This window comes from Haliotis asinina, chromosome 10 (assembly GCF_037392515.1).
Source record: "Haliotis asinina isolate JCU_RB_2024 chromosome 10, JCU_Hal_asi_v2, whole genome shotgun sequence".
Classification (NCBI taxonomy): Eukaryota; Metazoa; Mollusca; class Gastropoda; order Lepetellida; family Haliotidae; genus Haliotis; species Haliotis asinina.
In genome coordinates, this window is record NC_090289.1 from 18,865,143 (window position 1) to 18,885,174 (window position 20,032).

The 20,032-nt window shown below is 38.7% G+C and overlaps 1 protein-coding gene across 3 annotated transcripts in view; it reads left to right on the top strand.

The window, feature by feature from the left end:
* The window catches only part of LOC137299183 (islet cell autoantigen 1-like), a 129,407-nt gene that overhangs the window by 46,378 nt on the left and 62,997 nt on the right, over positions 1-20,032 (top strand). The window contains exons 7-10 of one of the 3 annotated variants that reach the window (XM_067831754.1): positions 1,956-2,180; positions 6,664-6,761; positions 8,113-8,247; positions 10,685-10,776. In XM_067831754.1, the coding sequence (XP_067687855.1) occupies positions 1,956-2,180; positions 6,664-6,761; positions 8,113-8,247; positions 10,685-10,776 (550 nt within the window). The remainder of the gene's footprint in view (positions 1-1,955; positions 2,181-6,663; positions 6,762-8,112; positions 8,248-10,684; positions 10,777-20,032) is intronic. The other 2 variants (XM_067831755.1, XM_067831756.1) reach the window with 2 other exon arrangements.

A 20,032-nucleotide genomic window follows, 5' to 3' on the forward strand; every position in this document is an offset into this window, starting at 1 on the left:
ATATAAATGTTTTATTTCGGTCTTGAACTGTACTCACCATAAGAAACATTTTGCAGACATGTTCAATGCGTTGTCAACAAACAATTAGTCGCATAAATATGGTTCAATAATGTGAGAATTAGTTAAATTGAGTTCACCATGCCATTGAGTTCACCATGCCACTGCGTCTTTGTTTTGACAGTGATTCCAAAGTCTTATCTTAAGCTTCTCTGTTACAGTTAGGACCTTTTGCCAACATTTGTCCTCTAAAATGAATACCAGTAGGGGTAACAATTAGGTTTTTAGCTAACAACTGGACATACCAATGTTCCAATCATCAAAGACCAATTGGTCCATTTCTAACCAAACATGCAATCGAGAACTTGGGTCCTAATGTCATAACCAGTGGGCTCTGTTCTCAAATTTGGTTTGTCCCAGTGGAAAGCAGTGAGTACTCCTTATGATCTTCAACCTGAAGATTTTCGTTACACTACTTTGCAGTATGACCATGTTTCCGCATTGACCAGGAGACTTCATGGTCAATCTTGTTTTTCACATCTGGACTTGGTCAGCAGGGGTAGGCAATAGAACTGGCTAACCAGTATATTGCAATTTGAACCTCACAATAGGCTATATTGCGGTACATTTTTTGCGAACCGGTTCACCTGATACGATCAGCAATTTCCAAACAAACCAAAATGTTGAGCGTTGCTGAAGATGTTTTTTCCAAGCTTTAGAGCAAGTCTTCAATTTAGGAATGTTTTCAGTTGATCTCTTGAACTATCACATCTGACAGTGGCAAGTGGCATTGTTTCAAATGGAAGGAAGCAATAGTCGCATTACTTCAAAGCATGTGTTACACTTTCACAATATATCACAATATGTAAATTTTGGCAGTACCCAACTCTAATTGTCAGTGCCCATCTCTCCGACAGTGTTGTAAATATTGTACCCTATTTGACATTGGCACATGTGCTCACACAGAGAGATAAATTACAACTTCAACTGAGACCCCATCTTGTGTAACTATTCCTACAGAGTAACAATTACAAAGTCATTGTTTTACCATTACATCATGGTCTTGAAAGAAGTCTTGAAGAAGGACAGGCACGTCGATGCTTCAGTCATCAGTTTTGGATGTTTTGAAACAGCAAGCCGGATAGTGGTATGCAGATGTATGAAAGTTACGCCATGACAACATGGTGTTAGCAATAGTCCACTGGATTATCATTCAGACAGCTCATTGGTAGTGCCTTCAAAGTTCAACAATCCATTTCTTCAAGCTGATCAGTTCACTTCACATCACAAGGCACATTTGAGAGAATGCAGAACATAATAGGAGATGCTTCATCTCAACCAAGATTCAGCATTCCCCAATGGATTAGCTATTACTTTCAGAGATCAGGGCCATTGGCATTCGTTTTCTCTTCTCGTTCTCGACGAATTTCGTGAAAAGCTGATGGCCCTGATGTCCGTCTGCTGGACATGTTTCAGATCCTGTTGAACCATATTATTGATAACCCATGACAGTTAGAAGTCATGGCTGAATGGCTTACCATCCGCTTGTTCAAAGCTACATTGTCATTCAGAAGGTGAACAACCTGCATGAAGATACAGAACACATGTGCCACCCAAATCGTTTTGAGTTCATTTGAGTTGTGCAAAGACATCTTTAGAATCAGTCCTTACATAAGTGCTGTTTTAATAACCCATAGTGATTAAACTATCACCAGTTGTCATTTACATAGGTTGATTCTGTCCCTTCCAACCACTCTATAAATGCATATTGTGAGATCCGAGAATTTGTTCCAAATTTGTTTGTTTATTTATGATATACTCAAAGGCAAAAAGCTATTTAACAAAGAGCGTCAGTGTTAAACTTCTTCTCTGTGAATAAAATGTTATAAAGACCTACTTTGACTTCTGTTTTGTTTTTCACTCCTAAGATCACTATTGTTTCATGTTTTACTTCACAGGTCCAGGGCCAAGTACGCAAAACAAAAGCTAGGTTTGACAAATTGAAACTGGATGTAATGCAGAAAGTGGACCTCCTTGCAGCCAGTCGATGCAATATGTTCTCTCATGTCCTTGCCAACTACCAGTCAACACTACTACATTTCTGGGAGAAAACATCGCGTACCATGTCAGCAGTTGCAGAGAGCTTTAAAGGATATCAGCATTATGAGTTCAGCATGCTGAAGGTTTGTCATATATCTGTCTCTAATGAAAGCCTTTGGATCTTCTGAAGGCTCATGTTTGATATTTATGTTGACTGAAAGTGTGGCCATGTTATATTTTTTTTTCTTTGATCCACAATGTGTAAATTCCTCATTATTTAAGGCAAGTTCAGTGGGAAAGGACCAATGCTGTTTACCGGTATATTACAATGAACTGAAAAGTACACCATATCAGCCCTTGAACAACTGTTAGCACCAAGCAGCTTGCTGATATTCTCTCAACTTGGTGTGAATTTGGAATTGAAAAAACGTATCAATGTTTTATCATCCATTGTCTTTGCTAGCCGTAATGTTTCCTATGTCCTGCTGTACTCATTCACCACCTCATGCTGGAAAGCGATTCAAGCATCTGTTCCAAAACGTTGGTGTGCAATGCAGGAGGTGATCATCCATAAACACTTGTCATACCTATAGTTTATAACTTCTAAAAAGCCTCTCAAACAGTTTGGACACAAAACGTTTTGGTTGCAGAATTTTTTTATGTGTATTTAGAAACATTATTTTCCTCTGCAAATGAGCAGTTTCCTTCTTCAGTTCCAATCAGGCAGAATTCGGAAAGTGCCTCTTCATTGTAGGTAAAGCAAAGCCAAATCTTTTCCAAGAAACTTCTGTAGTGACGTATTATTTTGTAAATATAACTATGCCTGCCCCATCTGTAACTGGCATGAGTGCACAGTGCACTTGTTAGAAGACTTAGATTTTCACTTTGTACCATGCAAAAAGGCATTAACTACCAGTTCAAAATTATGAGAGTTACCTCCCTTTGAACCTTCACTTTCCATATAATTATGGAATTGGATATAGTATTAGGCTTCGTCTGTCCGTCCGTCCGTACATACATACGGATTGGAATATCTTACGAACTGTATACTAGATTCCTTTCATATTTGGTAACTAGGTTTATCACAGTAAAAGAAAGGTCTCAGTCAGGTTTGGTGACCTTGACTTTCTCACGGTCAGAAGGGGACTTAAGCGTTTTATCTTGTCAACAAGATCTCTCAAGAACTGTTCTCTGGATTTTCTTCATAAAGAAACAGCACCAAGCTTTATTGAGAGAAGTTGCAGGGCCCAGTCAACCTTCAGTCAATTTGCAGTGTCATGGCAACACTTTGAAGATTCCAGCATGTTAAACTGCATGTTAAACTTGTTACATACAATTTTCCACACTTGACTCCAATGAAGACTGCTTCACTGACAAATTTATATAATCGAACATAGATTTTCAAGCCTTATGTTGAATGTTGTTTTACAAACAATTCCTTTATTACTATGTTGTCCATATTTCATACATTCATGTCAGTTCAGTGTGTGAAGTAGCATCTGCCGGCTGGCCTGCTGTTTGCTAATTACATAGTAGGCTTACAACTTTATTTCATAATGTTTTTGTGTTTGAACAACAACAGTGCAAGATATCAAGAGAGTTTGAGAGTAATGTTTTTGTTGACATTTTACTTCATCTTAAACTACAACCTTCACTTTCATATCTTTTTACCCCCCTGGCATGTAATGCGAGGGGATATAGTCGATGCCTCGTCCGTCCGTCCGGCCGGCCGTCCATCCATCTGTCCCTCCGTAATCATTTTGTTTCCGGAGCATAACTCAGAAACCGTTCAATATTTTTAGACCAAACTTGGTAGATATAACAATCTCAGCCTATGGTTGTGCCTTTTGCTATTTGCAGATTTTTGGCATTTATATTTTTTTTGTTTTTCCATGGGACATTTTGGTGTTACTCTTAAGGTGGGTGGAATGGGCTTCGTTTCTGGAGCAGAACTCAAAAACCGTTCGGTATTTTTCTGCAAAACTTGGTAGATATATCAATCAGAACCATAGTGGTGCCTGTTGGTATTTACAGGTTTTTGTCATTTGTTATTTTCTCGGTTTCCATGGAAACGTTTCAGACATAGTCTCAAAAGTGAGAGGTGTGTTTTGTTTCCGGAGCAGAACTCAAAAGCTGTTCAATATTTTTCTGCAAAACTTGGTAGATATATCAGTCAGAAGCTTAGGTGGTACCTTTTGCTATGTACAGGTTTTTGTGATTTTTTATTTTCTCGGTTTCCATGGAAACGTTTCAGACATGGTCTCAAAATGAAGGAATAGGCTTCGTTTGCCGAGCAGAACTCAAAAATTATTCAATGTTTTTCTGCAAAACTTGGTAGATATATCAATCAGAACCTAAAGTGGTGCCTTTTGCTACTTACAGGTTTTTGTGATTTATTATTTTATCAGTTTCCATGGAAATGTTTCGGACTTACTGTCAAAAGTGAGAGGTGTGTTCCATTTGTGGAGCAGAACTCAAAAACTTCTTAATATCTGTCAGTGTTACTTGATAGATATGTGTGGCAGACCTCAAAGTGGTGCCTTTTGCTGTTTACATGTTTTTATGATGTATTATTTTCTCTTCTCCATGAACACGTTGGTGACTTCGTTTCTGGAGCACAACTCGAAAACCATTTCATATCTTTCAAAAGATCTTGGCAGATATATGAGACAGATCTTGAAATGGTGACTTTTTCTGATTAAAGATCTGTGACATTTATATTTTTCATGAATTCCATGGAAACAATTCAGACTTGGTCTAAAAACAAAATAAGTAACTGTCAGATGATTTGTCCTTTCAAATATGTGGGGGCCGGGGGGATATGTCATCTTCTGATGATTTTTGTTAAGTTTGTGATAATGTGCGCAGACTATGTCACCTTAGTGACAATGCTTGTTAAATTTTTGTATTTTATTGTCATGGCCTTTGTGTTAAGGCCTTATCTTTTGCCTGTTGTCAGTTGTCACCTTAGAAATTGGTGAGTCATTGATATTTAAATTTCACTAATTCGTTTCAACCAGTGATATGACCCCCTGATTGTTCAAGGTGATCAGATTTGGTTTTCATAATTGAGATATGGAAGAAACCACTGCATAAAAATATTAAACATTATGCATGAGAATATGGGAAGGGGCAGGGGGGTCTGCATTGACATTAGCATGTAAGTTGTCTTTATTGCAATTTATTATCCCCCCAGCATGTAATGCGGGGGGATATAGTCGACACCTCGTCCGTCCGTAATCATTTTGTTTCCAGAGCATAACTCAAAAACCCTTCAATATTTTTAGACCAAAATTGATAGATATAATAACCTGAACCTAAAGTGGTGCCTCTCGGTATTTACAGGTTTTATGATTTCTTATTTTCTCGGTTTCCATGGAAATGTTTAGGATTTGTCTCAAAATGGAAGGATGGACTTCGTTTCAGGAGCAGTACTCAAAAACTTCTTAATATCTGGCAGCATAACTCGGTAGATGTGTGTGTATCTGCCAACACAACTTGGCAGATATGTGAGGCAGACCTCAAAGTTGTGCCTTTTGTTATTTGCAGATTTTTGTCATTTTGATTTTTTCCGGTTTCCATTGGCCCGATTCGGACTTAGTCTCAAAAGGGAGGGATGGGCTTTGTTTCTGGAACAAAAATCGGAAACTAGTTGACATCTTTCAGTAGGTTGTGGCAGATATGTGAGACAGATCTCGAAGTAGTGCCTTTTGCTATTTGCAGATTTTTGATATTTTTATTTTTCTGGGTTTCCATGGAAACGATTCATGCTTAGTCTCAAAAGAGAGGGAAGGGCTTTGTTTGTGGAGCACAACTCAAAAACCTTTTCATATCTTTCAGCTAAACTTGGCAGATATGTGAGCTAGACCTCAAAGTTGTGCCATTTGCTGTTTACAAATTTTTGGCATTTTTATTTATCTTGTTTCAATAGAAACAACTTGGATTTAGTCTCAAAAGGGAGGGATGGACTTCCTTTCCTGAGCACAACTCGAAATCATTTCATATCTCTCAACAGGTCTTGGCAGATGTGTGAGACAGATTTTGAAGTGGTGCCTTTTGCTGTTTACATATATATAACATTTATATTTTTCATGATTTCCATGGAAATGATTCTAAAACAACATCAGGTAACTGTCATATGATTTGTCCTTTCAAATATGTTGGGGCAGGGGAATATGTCATATTCTGATGACTCTTGTTTGCATGTATGATTGACCAGGAGTGTTTAAGGATTCAGTGAAATGTTAATGCTGAATTAATCTTGAATCTGAGAAAATGGAAATGAGCTACTTTTGTATCGTGACTCATTTTGGGACAAGCTAATATCATCATGATGGTATGTTGTTAGTTGCCTGATAGTGTTGATAGGCAACCAGGGCACTGAAAGTCAAGAGTTGATAGTTGATATCAGCTATGTTATAGTATTAAGTACTATGAGACACGTTAAATACATCAACTGGATATGTTTGTACATGTTAGACATTTGAGCACTTGATGATAGACATGATTGACTGAGTGTATTTTTTGTCATGTGCTGTCATTTGTCATCACTGATCAGACCAAAGTAAAACACTTGAACTGATAAATTACCAGATGTATATGGTTACTGGCTTTTTATTTTGACAGGAGCTTGCAGAACCAAGTAGGCAACTTCTGGAAGATGCACCAAAAAAGCATGAAGAACCACAGAAAGATACTGACAATGATGGGTTTGATCCAGAGAAGTAAGTTTTTTAATCAGCACCTGTAACTGCTCGACCCTGCATGTTTATTAGATTGTGGAAACACGGAACAAAAAGATGTATTTTTTATTATTAGGTAGAATATATGCTTAGTGTGTGAATGTTAGTTAACTGACAACTTATGTTGTAGTCTTTTACTTGTCTGCTTGATTCACCAGCAATTCGTATGTAAACGAGTAACCTTATATGTACTATTGCTTTAAAATGTGCATGTACAGTGAAGCCTCGATAATCCGGACAGTTGTGTTTTTCAGCAAATTCGTCCGTATTGCGGATCATCCGGACTACTGAATTTCAGCAAGAGTTGCTTCCCTTTACTATATCAAACAAGACACGACACTGAATAAAACAAATGAGCATTTAATGTATATATGTATATTTAATGCAAGGATAACAATAAATTATAAACATCATCGAAGCACATTTATGACTTGCAGCATTATCTAGTAACAGAATCGCTTTAAGTCCACGTGACCGCATCTGCCTGTCAAAATACTTCAGCCAATCACAGAAGAGCTCACTTGTCATCCACGCCTTTGTGTTATGCCTGTATCTCACGTAGACTTCTGGGTTGAAATCACGTCCAAAACATCTCGGTCTCCTTGCTTTGCCGATCACAAACGGCTTAATTTTGATAGTTCCAGTTGCATTGGCACACAATGCCACAGTTATTCTATCCTTCGACCGTTTAACGCCAGGCGTGGCTTTCGTTGCCAATGTGTAGTTCGGTCCTAATTTGTAGAAAAGTCCCGTTTCATGCTGATACAAGTGTCAAACAAACTGTGAATGTACAGCATCTTCTGTCGGGGACTTTTTGTCTAATTACAACAACAACCCTTAATTGACATTTCTCAAAAGTTAACAAGAGTTTATCATGTCGACTCAATGTCACCCAGTGTTTATTGCTCCCAATGACAGAGCAATAAGTTATGTAAACATCGACGGGAGTCGCAGTTACGGTTCGTGAACATCATTTACAGTGTCCGAACAGTGAAGCGATTTACTGTTTGTTTTACTGATTGGTTACACCTTTTTAGCGTCCGGTTCCGGAAACTGAATTTCCGGATTATGGTTGCAAATTATATAGGCATTGATTGGTAACAAGCTGAAATCATCCGGGAGGCGAGACATCCAGATTGTCGGCGTCCAGACTAACGAGGCTTCACTGTATTCGTTTTTTCTTCAACCAACAATGTCCTGGTATAGTGTTGTTAGTGCAATGCTCACCAAATTTCTAGTACTCTTTCTGCTGCTTCCATTAGTGATCACACTAGTTGTTGTTGTTGTTGATTGTTGTTGTCATTGTTGTTGCACTGTTTGTTTCTGTGGCAAGTGTGAGCAGTGAAGAAACTCGCTCTCAAGAGGATGACAGTGTAGAGGAGGATGAAGATGAGGAAGAAAGTGTTAAAAGAAATGAGAGCGTCCCATGTTTAAAACCTACTCATGGCCCCACCTCTGAAGTTGATAGGTAAATGCATGTATGGCCTTACCCTCCAGGTGGTCAGTACCTGCAGTATATAAGATCACAAGAAGCATCTCACGTTACGGCATATTGTGGGTCAAACAAACTCTGATACTGTACTGAGAGAAACAGGTAAAGGATCACACGAGCATTCAAGTGTTTGTTTAATACTTTCCAGTTTTCATCACCAGTTTTGAATAGCGCTGTGGTTGAAATCTGAGAATACATACAGGAACACTGATATGAAGTGGTGTTCCCTTACTTGGTTCCCTCAGTATGTATATATTGATGGTCATAGTGAAATGTTATAGAAGTACCTCTCATCTTTTTATGTAACATTATACAAACTTCAAACATGTAACAAATATTCGGTCACCACTTATTGACTCAACAGTGAACGGACCTGAACATTTGTAACAGCAGAAATGATAACCATGGATTGTTTACTTTTGAAATAACCACCAAACTGCCATTTAGCTTCAGTTAGAATCACCACGTAACCAACTTTGCTGACATGACAATGAAATGGAGATGACACTGTCTCTGTGATAAATGGTGTAGGTTTTAGATTTATTCAGTGGTCAAGATTTGTCAGTCATTAGAGGTAGAGTTGGTTGAGGCAGGAAGCAACTTTCATCACTGACTCAAACTTATCATTATAAGAGCACAATTCCAGCCCCTCGGAAACAGTGACATGGCTTTTGTGACATCATGATGATGAACTGAAATATATTTAAGACAAAAGCAGCACAAAGCAATATAAGTTCCGTAAAAACAACCTAACGATACATTTACTTTAACTGAACGATCATGCTGTAATGATGTAGTTTAGTACTGTTTGGAATATGTCATGTCATATAACTGTAGTAGATTTCAATCCGTAAATGGAGGTTTTATTTGTTTGTTTGTTTGTTTTCAAAACCAAATCAAAATCAAAACATGCTCATACAGATCAAAAGATCTTATGCCTCTTAATATACCCTACATTCATGCCATGCCATGCCATGCCATGCCATGCCATGCCATGCATCCCATACCATACCATCTTAATATACCCTACACACATACCATACCATACCATACCATACCATACCATCTTAACATATCCTACATGCATACCATACCATATTAACATATCCTACGTGCATACCATACCATTCATGCATACCATACTATACCATACCATACCATACCATACTATACCATACCCTCTTAATATACCCTACATGCATACCATACCATACCATACCATCTTAACATATCCTAGATACCATCCAATACCATCTTTATATACCCTACACACATACCATACCATACCGTACCATACCATCTTAGTGTACCCTACATACATACCATACCATCTTAATATATCCTACACATATACCTAACATAACATACCCTACGTGCATACCATACCATACCATCTTAATATACCTTAAATGCATTCCATACCATCTTAACATACCCTACATACATACCATACCATCTTAATATACCCTACACACATACCATACCATACCATCTTAATATACCCTACACACATACCATACCATACCATCTTAATGTACCCTACATACATATCATGCCATCTTACTATAACCTACGTACACACCATACATGCAAGATCAGTTGCAAGGTTAACCCACAAGTTAACCTGGTTGATGTATATTGTACACTCACACAAACCAAACGCTTTGATCAGTGCCTTTTCCTGATACAGTGTATTCAAAAGATGCTAATTTCACTTAATAGCATTAGATGATTTTTGTCCACTTGTTCTGTTACTACATAAGTAAATTGTAATATGTGTACAAAGAAAATCTTCCACTGATCATGATCTAACAGATGTTTTAACTCAAAAGCTGACTTTGATACAGTCAAATAGGTGCTAAAAAGAATTCGAACAAATGTGCTGTGAGACAAATGAGCGAAGGATTTTTCTTGTTATTACAGCACACTCTCTTCTCTAGACAACCCTTTCATTTTTCAGTGATGGGTATGGGATTTGCCCCTTAATGAAATAAATGGTTCCCCTGACAAGACATTTGGAAATGTTTTCATTGACCATACTGCAAACAACATACCAAGCTCATGAAAACTGCTTCTGTTGTCTGAGCTATAACATGAGATATGCAGTTAAGGAGTGCAGATTCAAAGGGAAGTAGTTGGAATGTTTTGTCTTGTTTTTAACAGTTTTGAAGCATTTCTCTGGTATGGTTTTATGTTGGAGATATGGAATATGTGCTGATTATTGTGGAATATTTATAGATGGAAATCTAAATGAAACGTGTGACAGATGATGTGACTGTGCCTGAGAACCAAGACTTATGTTGTAATTGTTCAAAGTTTAGAAACTCTGGAGCAATATGGGACATGATGCAAGTTGCAGAATTTGTTTATATAGCAACCACCAATACAATGTGTACTGTTCTATTTTGCACAGGCTCCTGGCTTTTGATGATGAATACCGAGATGAAGATGATAACAAGGAAAACACATCAGATGAAAATCTAAAGAATCTCCAAAGTTCATCAGGTTTGTGTGGAGTTTGGGGTTTATCAGATCCACTAGTTTTACATCAACTGTTGTTAACCTTAAAGGTCACATGCAACCAAAAAATCAAACGTAATTAAAACACAATTATCACTTATTCATGACATATAATATACATTGCTGCTTGTAAAAGACAAATAAACGAAATAATAATCCTACAGTCGCGATTCAGAAGTGCAGTATTTTGTACTTAGGCTTACTTCCCTTGAAATTAAGCCCTTGGGAGACGGAACCCAGTCATAGCGGATGGGTGTGCACTCAAGTGTAATGATGGCTTCCGATTGGCTTGTTCATTTGCTGTTACACTGAAGGCTCATTGTGTGTACAGAAACATGGGCATTTTAGAGGTATGGCGAGTCAAAAGAAAGTGAGATTCTTTATGGATAACAACTTCTTTTATTGTACTTGATGCACCGTTTCAGTGTGGGGTCATATACAGTTGTCAGACAAAATCATATACATGAGAAGAAGTTGTTATCCATAAAGAATGTATATAGAGATGTTGGGTTTTGTAAATACATGTTCTCTGAATTCAATCAAAAATCACCTTTGTAGAGATGGTGAGCTACTGCGTGGCTTGAAACTGTCATTCATCCAAATACAAACCAGGACTTGACACTAAGAAGAGTGTCCACCATTTTCTGTCAGATCCACTCATCTGAGAAAAATGGATGTAGTTTGTTTGCAACGCACAGACATAAAAACATGTCATGTGTACATGTATCACATCTGCCAAATTACATAATGTGGGAGAGACAGGACTTGGGTGCACGAGTCATAAATCAATGTATTTTGTAGATGGCGTTTAGCCTGATAAGTTCAAATTGCACATGGTCAATGATTGAAGCTCTGTATTGCGTATTGTGTTTAGCAGACAGGCAGGGAGACATATAGGTGTCAATAAACCAGACATTGAGCTTTCTCTGTGACAGAGGCTGCTTCCCACAATCAACAAGTTTTTTTATGTAACAAGTAGATTATTTACTTGTTTGTGTACACAACCAAGATTAGACTACTGCTCATGACCTCATACTCAAGCTCCGCGAATCTGTTCACTGCGCATGCATTTTGGGCACAGTGCAGCACAGCTATTTTAACTACTTTTAGTGAATTTAGTAATTTAGTGAATCATTTGATCTCCGATTTCGTAGGCTTTTTTTTTCATCACGTTTTTTTTTCCAACTTTATAGGTTGAAGTGTTAATGATTTGTTTCAGTAAGTGCATACCGAAAGGTATCAGAATCTGCAAGGTTGTGTTTTACGTTGCATGTGACCTTGAAAAACCCAGCTGGGAATTAGACCTGAATTTACACAAACACTTCACTTACATAATCACTCAAAAACACAAGAATAAACACATTACCAGTGTTGTCCCAAGCTTGGAACCAGCATTATAATGAGCAAGGGAACCAGTACATCATGAGCCAGCTTAGGGATCAACCAACCTATACTTGAACCTATAACAGGGAAATAAACAGTCCTGAGATGGCCAACTTTATTGACCTGACTTTACATTTAGATTACCAACATAATACCTACATTGAAATGATTCTTTAGCCACTGTATCCTTAACTTATATGCTGTCCTGAAGACTGGTGAATCCTCCTCGTTGTGGTCAAATATCAGATCTAGCATGGGGAATTTTCTGTTTGATTGGCATTTTAGATGTTGATGAGTAGTAGAGTATTCTTAATGGATGGTAACTTCTTTTTCATGTTATGATGCAGTGTTTTGCTTTCTTGTCTGACAGGAATATAAAGATCTCTAGAAAAGTGTTGCATCATAATGTGAAGTGTTGCATCATAATGTGTTGCATCATAATGTGAAGTGTTGCATCATAATGTGAAGCATCATAATGTGATGCATCATAATGTGAAGTGTTGCATCATAATGTGAAGCATCATAATGTGATGCATCATAATGTGAAGTGTTGCATCATAATGTGAAGCATCATAATGTGATGCATCATAATGTGTTGCATCATAATGTGAAGTGTTGCATCATAATGTGAAGCATCATAATGTGATGAAGATGTAAGCTGTCATTTATTATTTACCTTGCTTTTCTAATTTCTCAGGAGGAATTTATTAGAAACGAAGGTGACACTAGAGACTGAGATCAAAAATGACTTTTGATGTCTAGTATTTATCCTTCCTAGTTCCACCAATCAAGTTCTAGATGGAATCAATATTGAAGTTGAATCGTGAAACTGGATTATTAGCTTGGATTTGCCATAAGCATGCCTCCATGCTACTGTACATCCTTCATCCTGAAAATACCTTCACTTTCTGTCAATAGGAAGAAGGTACGAAATTTCCAATCCTCAAGATTTTCTTGATTCAGTTCATAGCATTTGTTGGGTTCCTTATACACCTAACAAAATCAACCCTGGCATATGCAGACTGGAAAAGGTCTTCAGCAACCCATGCTTCTCACAAAGGCAACTATGCTTGTCATAGGAGACAACTAATGGGATCGGATGGTCATGCTGACTTGGTTGACTCATGACATTGCTTCCCAGTTGCACAGATCGCTGCTCGTGCTGTTGATCACTGGATTATCTGGTCCAGACACAATAATTTTCATTCCTCCACCTGGAATATTGCTGAGTGCAGTGTAAAACTAAACTCACTCACATACCCTAAGAAGATCAGAGACAATTGGAACACAAGACATCATGTACAAAGTGGTTAATTCAGAAAAGCATGTTCATAAATGTTAATATTGAAATCAGCTCATTAGGATCGTTCCTGCTAACCTCGAGATGTGAAACGCAGAAGGAGATTTATACTATATCCGCTCCAGATGTGAATCAATACTCAGAGATCACAGATTTAGATACTATGATCCATGTACCATCAGATGCAGTATATACCTTGGTGGAATCACAGAGATCATGACATGAAAGGATGGAAATATTACCCTGGCAGGCTCAATCATTTGAAGTCATGAGGCTTAATATTCTGTTTCTCTCAGAGGTAATTCTGTTCAGTTATTTGCCATTTCTAGGAAGCAAGATAGAGAGTGTTAAAGGTTGTCTTAAACACCTGGGTTCTACATTAGTTTATTCTTTCATTCTGTCATCCAGATGCTGGTATTGTATAAAATGTTGCTCAATTTTGAATTTTGATTCAGAATGCTGCAACATGTTCTTCTTGTTCTGTATTGGCTTAATGAGAAACTATACTTGCATATGTTGAATTGAGAAATACTGCTACAGATATTCTTTTGTTTTGCATGTTTTTGAGTAAGGGAATTGATATGTCAGATTCCTCATTCACTTGATTCATGCAGGACCCATGAAGGCCCGGGCTAAAATAGGTCTTCAGCAACCCATGCTTGCAGTAAAAGGCGACTCACCTTGTGGTAAGAGGAGACTAACAGGATCGGGTGGTCAGGTTTGCTGACTTGGTTGGCACATGTCATTGGTTCCCAATTGTGCAGAGGGATGTTCATGCTGTTGATCAGTGGATTGTCTGGTCCAGACTCGATTATTTACAGAGTGCTGTCATATAGCTGGAATATTGCAGAGTGCTGCATAAAACTAAACTCACTCACTCACTCACTCACTCACTCATTCATGCAGGATTCTTAACATAAATTCAACTGGACAAGATTGGCAGCAATTCTGTGCATTGTTAATCTCATAAGAGACAGACTCATGGATCAGGGCTAAGGAGACAGAGGCAACCAAGACAAAAAATGCACAAATTTGATGTCATTTGACTGCTATAACTGTATATGTGCACGGCTTAATGAAGAGTTGTCTATATATACTCTGGAGTCTCAGAATTGACCCCAATCTGACTCTGCTGTGATGTTGTTTTGAGGAAGTAGACTGTGATTGAAAGACATCTACCTGCTGTAACTGGTACCATGGCTGGTTTCAAGAAGAGCAGCTTTCTTCAAGGAAGACCCGGTGGCACTGGACACAGTTTGTTTTTGAACAAAATATACAATCATATATAATGAAAATAGTGCACCCATTGGTTAACTGGCTGAAAAAGTTTCTTGCCAGTTGCAAATTTCAACTGACTAGGTGTACATACTAAAATTTCAGTTGCAAGTCTGACACTTAAAACCATCCTGACATCCAGTCTTGGCTAAAAGATGGATTGCTCTTGATCATGGAATAGGATGGGACCACCCACTCAACCATATCATAGCTATGTGACTGGATATCATCTGTTGGTCAGGACTGATCACTCAGTTTTTTGACTAGGTTAGAAACAATTACAGGATTTTTACAGGAGTTGTGACTATGAGCCTGCCATGGACTGGGTCACTCATTTGTTGAACTTCGAAAGCTGATTTAGCACCTCATCCCCAACTAAGAGATAAATGTTGGAGTATACCAGATGTTGTTGCCTTCCTGAAGAAATGGTGCTCCTATCAGATGCATAATGGTCTCTTGTAGTAACATTTGGTATCGATAACCACAGTAGTTACAGTATCTGAGTATATTTTTCCATATTCTGACTTATTATACTTGTTTCCTTCTATCTGAACATAGTGGAATACCTGAATCCCTCGAAGTTCCCTTCATTAAAGTGTATGTAAAGTCATTACTCACCCATGAGTTGCCTCACTTGAGCCCGTGCATTTGGTGCACAAATCTGTCTCATGACATGACATGCTCTTCGTTCACTCCTTATTCGCCTTATGGGACGGAGGTGAGTACACCGGGGTTGATACGATACAGCACATATCCTTTCGCTCTTATAATCACTGAATTTCAGCTGTAGTCGGTTTTTTGGTCTGTATAATTACATCATGTAACAAAATTACTACTAAACTGTACATAATTTGTTCATCTTTTCACTTGTATTTATCATTGTATGTTTCATAACAATTGATGAAAACATTGCAAATATTGGTTGTCTACGGTTGACTTGCATTTATATTGCCCTTCTTGTACTGACGTTTGCTCTTTCAGCTTCCATTGTATCCACTGTAAAAATTCAACAATTCAGTTATTATATATTTACTGTTCTTTGGTGTCCAAAGAATTATGATAGAAGGCATAATCAAGTCAGTTTGGGTCCAAATGTTAATACCAATGCTAGGAACTGTCTGTTGACTAATGCTGAAGTTCATGGCTCTAGTAAATTGCCTAGTGGTTCCCGGAGACAATCATCTGGTGCAGTGGCATCTTCTGTCTCCAGCTAGAAGAGGTCATTGTCTCACACATTGCTGCAATCCCAGACTAAGGAGGTTTCCTCTGCACCGCATAGAACTGTTTACCAAGACTCCTGATGTAGAGAAAGACTTCAAGCTTATATCAGAATCACACAACAGGTCTTATAATTTTGCAGATCAACATTTGGCACATCTGGATACAGCTACCCAACATTTGTTTTACGGACTTGCATGATAAAGAGCCATCAGTGAAGCCCTGATTTCATGATTCCAGGACTAAACCTCTGAGGAAGATCGAATGATATTATCTGCATTACTGACCCAAAAGAAAGACACTTGGCATCAACCTCTGCTGGACTAACCCTTATGAAGAGACAAGGCATTCTTGGCATTTACTTGGAGTGAAAACTACATCAAACCTTTACTTAGAATGCATTGGGTGGCCGTTTTGGTGAAGTTGCAAGGAATGTTACTTCCGAGTCACATTAGTCAATGTGATATGGCAGATGTCGTAACATTACTCAACTAAACACAAATTTTCCGTGGTAAAGAAGGCCAAGGATGAGAAGTTCTCTACCTCCAGAGGAGATAACAGAACCAGGACGGGGACGTTACCCGGAGGTGCCAATGTTTCGAAGCAGTCACTGTCAGGTTCAGAGCGACTGGTATCTTCCACCCCCATTTGTTCCTGTAGAACCATCAACAGTGGGTGGAACGTCTCCAATGGTACAGGGAAAATTGGGGAATACTACAGAACAGCTATGTGTCTAAAGCTCTGCGCAGAGGATGCAAGATAAAGTTAAGAGCCACTCCACTACTGACGAGAGAACTGATTTTGTTTTAAGATACGACCAAGTAGATGGAAAAACTGGACGACGCCATCACAGCTCTACTTGCCAAGAATGCCTTTGAGGAGTTGGACCAAGCTCATCTCACACCACGATTTTATTCCCCAATTTTCCTAGTTCCCAAGAAAAAATTCAGAGAAAAGTTCCACCTCATATACAATATGAAAAAATTCAACAGTATTTGAATATATCGAGTATTTGCTAAAGCCTACATAGTTCAAGAAGTTACATCTTCCCCAGCTCCGATGATTGGTACGTTCAGAGACAACCTCATAACCAGAGACATCTAAGATGCGTACCTGCACATACTGATACACCAAGAATCAAGAAAATATCTATTATTTCTGATCAAGGGCATCACTTCCAGTGGAGTGTCCTACCATTTGGAACATTGTCGCCCTCCTGGTTGTTTACTCGCGACTAAATGTATCATGCAATATTTCCATCAACGAGGTCTACGCAGTGCTTTCTACCTAGATGAAGGGATTCAAATAAATCGAGGTCCCAGTCAACTCATACTGCAACTAGATTTCGACATTTGTCTACTAACACAGTTGGGATGGCTAGTAAGTCTACTCAAGTCTGAGCTAGAACCATCACACAATCTTCAATTCCTAGGAATACAATTCTGCACAGCAGAGAATCGCATATTTGTCTCAGAGGATTGTTTGAACAAAATACAAAACATGATAGCTGAAGCAATACTCTCTCCATTGACACTTCGCAGTTGGCAGTGTTTACTCGGTCTACTGACGTCATCCCAAGACATGACATGTATGGGGAGGTTACAATTACACCCGTTACAGAGATTTGTCAATGATCACCTGAACAACACTGATTCGTTAGTTCTACTGGATTATCTCAAACCATATCTCCTCTGGTGGACACACAGAGACAATGTCTGTGGGGCAAAATTACCTGACAGAGCCAGACTACACAGTTTATCTATATGTAGATGCATTTCTCCAAGGATGGGGCACTCTTCTCAAGAACGAAGTTGCCTCGTGGAAGTTGTCAAGACAAGATCATGCTCTACACATCAATCTCCGAGAGATGAAAGCAGTGATCAATGCAATACGACATTGGTCAAGTCGTCTCAGAAATGCCCAACTCAGAGTTCACACAGACAACTCTGTGGTGGCATTCTACGTAAACAAGCAGGGGTCAACAAGGTAACAAAGTTTGTTACAACTCACATTTCACCTGTACAGCATCATTGACAAACTGAACATATTTGTGAACGCATGTCACATTCCAGGATTAAAGAATGTCATGGCAGAAGCTCTTACCTTGACCACTTCTGCCGTCCCCAACAGAATGCATACTACACCCAGAGGCATTCTGTCTCATAATACAGACATTAGGATCCCCAATAATAGACCAGTTTGCGACCAAGTTCAACAAACAGATACAGACATTGGTGTCATCAGTGCCGGAACCACAGGCCTGGGCAACAGACGCTTTCAGCATAATGTGGGAGGGACTAAACGAGTACACGTTTTCACCTGCAGTACTACTACCTCAAGTATAAGACAAAATCAAACAGACAAGATGTCTACAACTGATTTTTGTTGCACCTTACTGGCAAGCGAGGATGTTGTTTCCTGACCTACAGGACCTCAGAAACTTTAAAATTACCAGAATGGCCAAATCTGCAAACTCATTCATGCACCAATTGAGTGCAAAGGCAACCCGTCAACATTCCAACTACACGTATGGAAAGCATTAAAGCTTGTTTGAAGAAATGAGGATATTGTTCCATAGTGGTGAAGGCTGTCACTTCCTCCCTATGCACATCTACTTGGACACCATACAATGATAAGTGGAAGACATTTGAGGCATAAGCAAGGTGGTGAGAATTTACTGCAAGTAAAGCATCTCATCCTCAAGTGGCTGACTACTTGTGTCATTTGAGACACACAAGACACTTAAAAGGATGAGAACGGTTATTTTACAAGCATGTAAAGCAGCAGGCTTTGCACCACCACAAGCCTCCAACCCACATGAAGTACGAGTCCTAGCCTCAACACTCGCTCTACTTGGGAACAACCATAATAGAAGGCTGCTTTTGGAAATCGGATACAGTGTTTGCTAATCATTAGCTTAGAGATATTGCAACCAAAGACGTTGCTGTCATTCACCAATTCGGTCCACTATTTGTAGCACAACAACTAATGGTTCCTAAATGGTGCTGAGAAAATCTCACCCTTTTTTATCACGTGACTTGTTGATGCCAATACATTCCATGGAGTGAAATAGTTAAGAGTCCATGTGCATATCTCAGGACAGACTAGTGATTATATCCCTATACTTTTATGCTATACTTATACCTGAAGAAGGAAATGCATCTTCTTGTGAGGCATGCGTCAATTGGTGACGTTGCTATAAGATAACTAGTAGTCACACGAAGATGTCATAAAAACATTTTTGTAAGTGTTTTGACAGTTGTTGTCCCCTCCATGATACAGAACAAAAGTTGAAAGTCTGCAAACCTACAGTGCCATTTCAAGTTCACATGGAGGATTACCGGATGTAAAAAACATAACAACTAGAGAATCCAGGATATGGCATGACCCACCCCTGATTCCATCAGATTCTGTCAAGCATAATAAGCATGATTCAGGATAGCAAAAATATGTAATATCCTGATTAAAATTGATATTTTATACTTATCCTGACAAATGAGGTCTACCGTCCTGTCCCCCCCTTCTCATGACTCTCTGGATTTCCCTGCAAATCTGGGTGCTGGGCAAGTATTCAGAGAGAGCATAGCATGTCATGTGACTGATTTGTGCACCAAATGCACGGACTGAAGGGAGGTTACTTATGGGTGAGTAATGATTTTATGTCCGCATTTGTGAAAGGAACATCAAGGGATTCAAGTGTTCCACTATGTTCAGATAGATGAAGGAGACAAGCATAATAAGTAAGTGTCAGGATAAGTATAAAATATCAGTTTTAATTAGAAAGTTACATTTATGCGTTTGGTGTCTCTCACCTTCTGCACAGGCTTTGTAGCTAAGAACCAGCTTTAGGACAGTGTGCCATACTTGCACTAAGTAAACCTTGGGACAAGTCAGATCAACTTTACTGTCCAGTCAGAGCTGTGCATTTGCCAGTATTGGACACACAAAGCAGATCTTGATATCCTTTACAATTACCTGACTTAAAATTAAGTTCAAACTACCTAAGCATTAGTGCCTACCCAGGCCTATAGATACTGTTTTCAACCATGTAAGAAGTGAAATCAC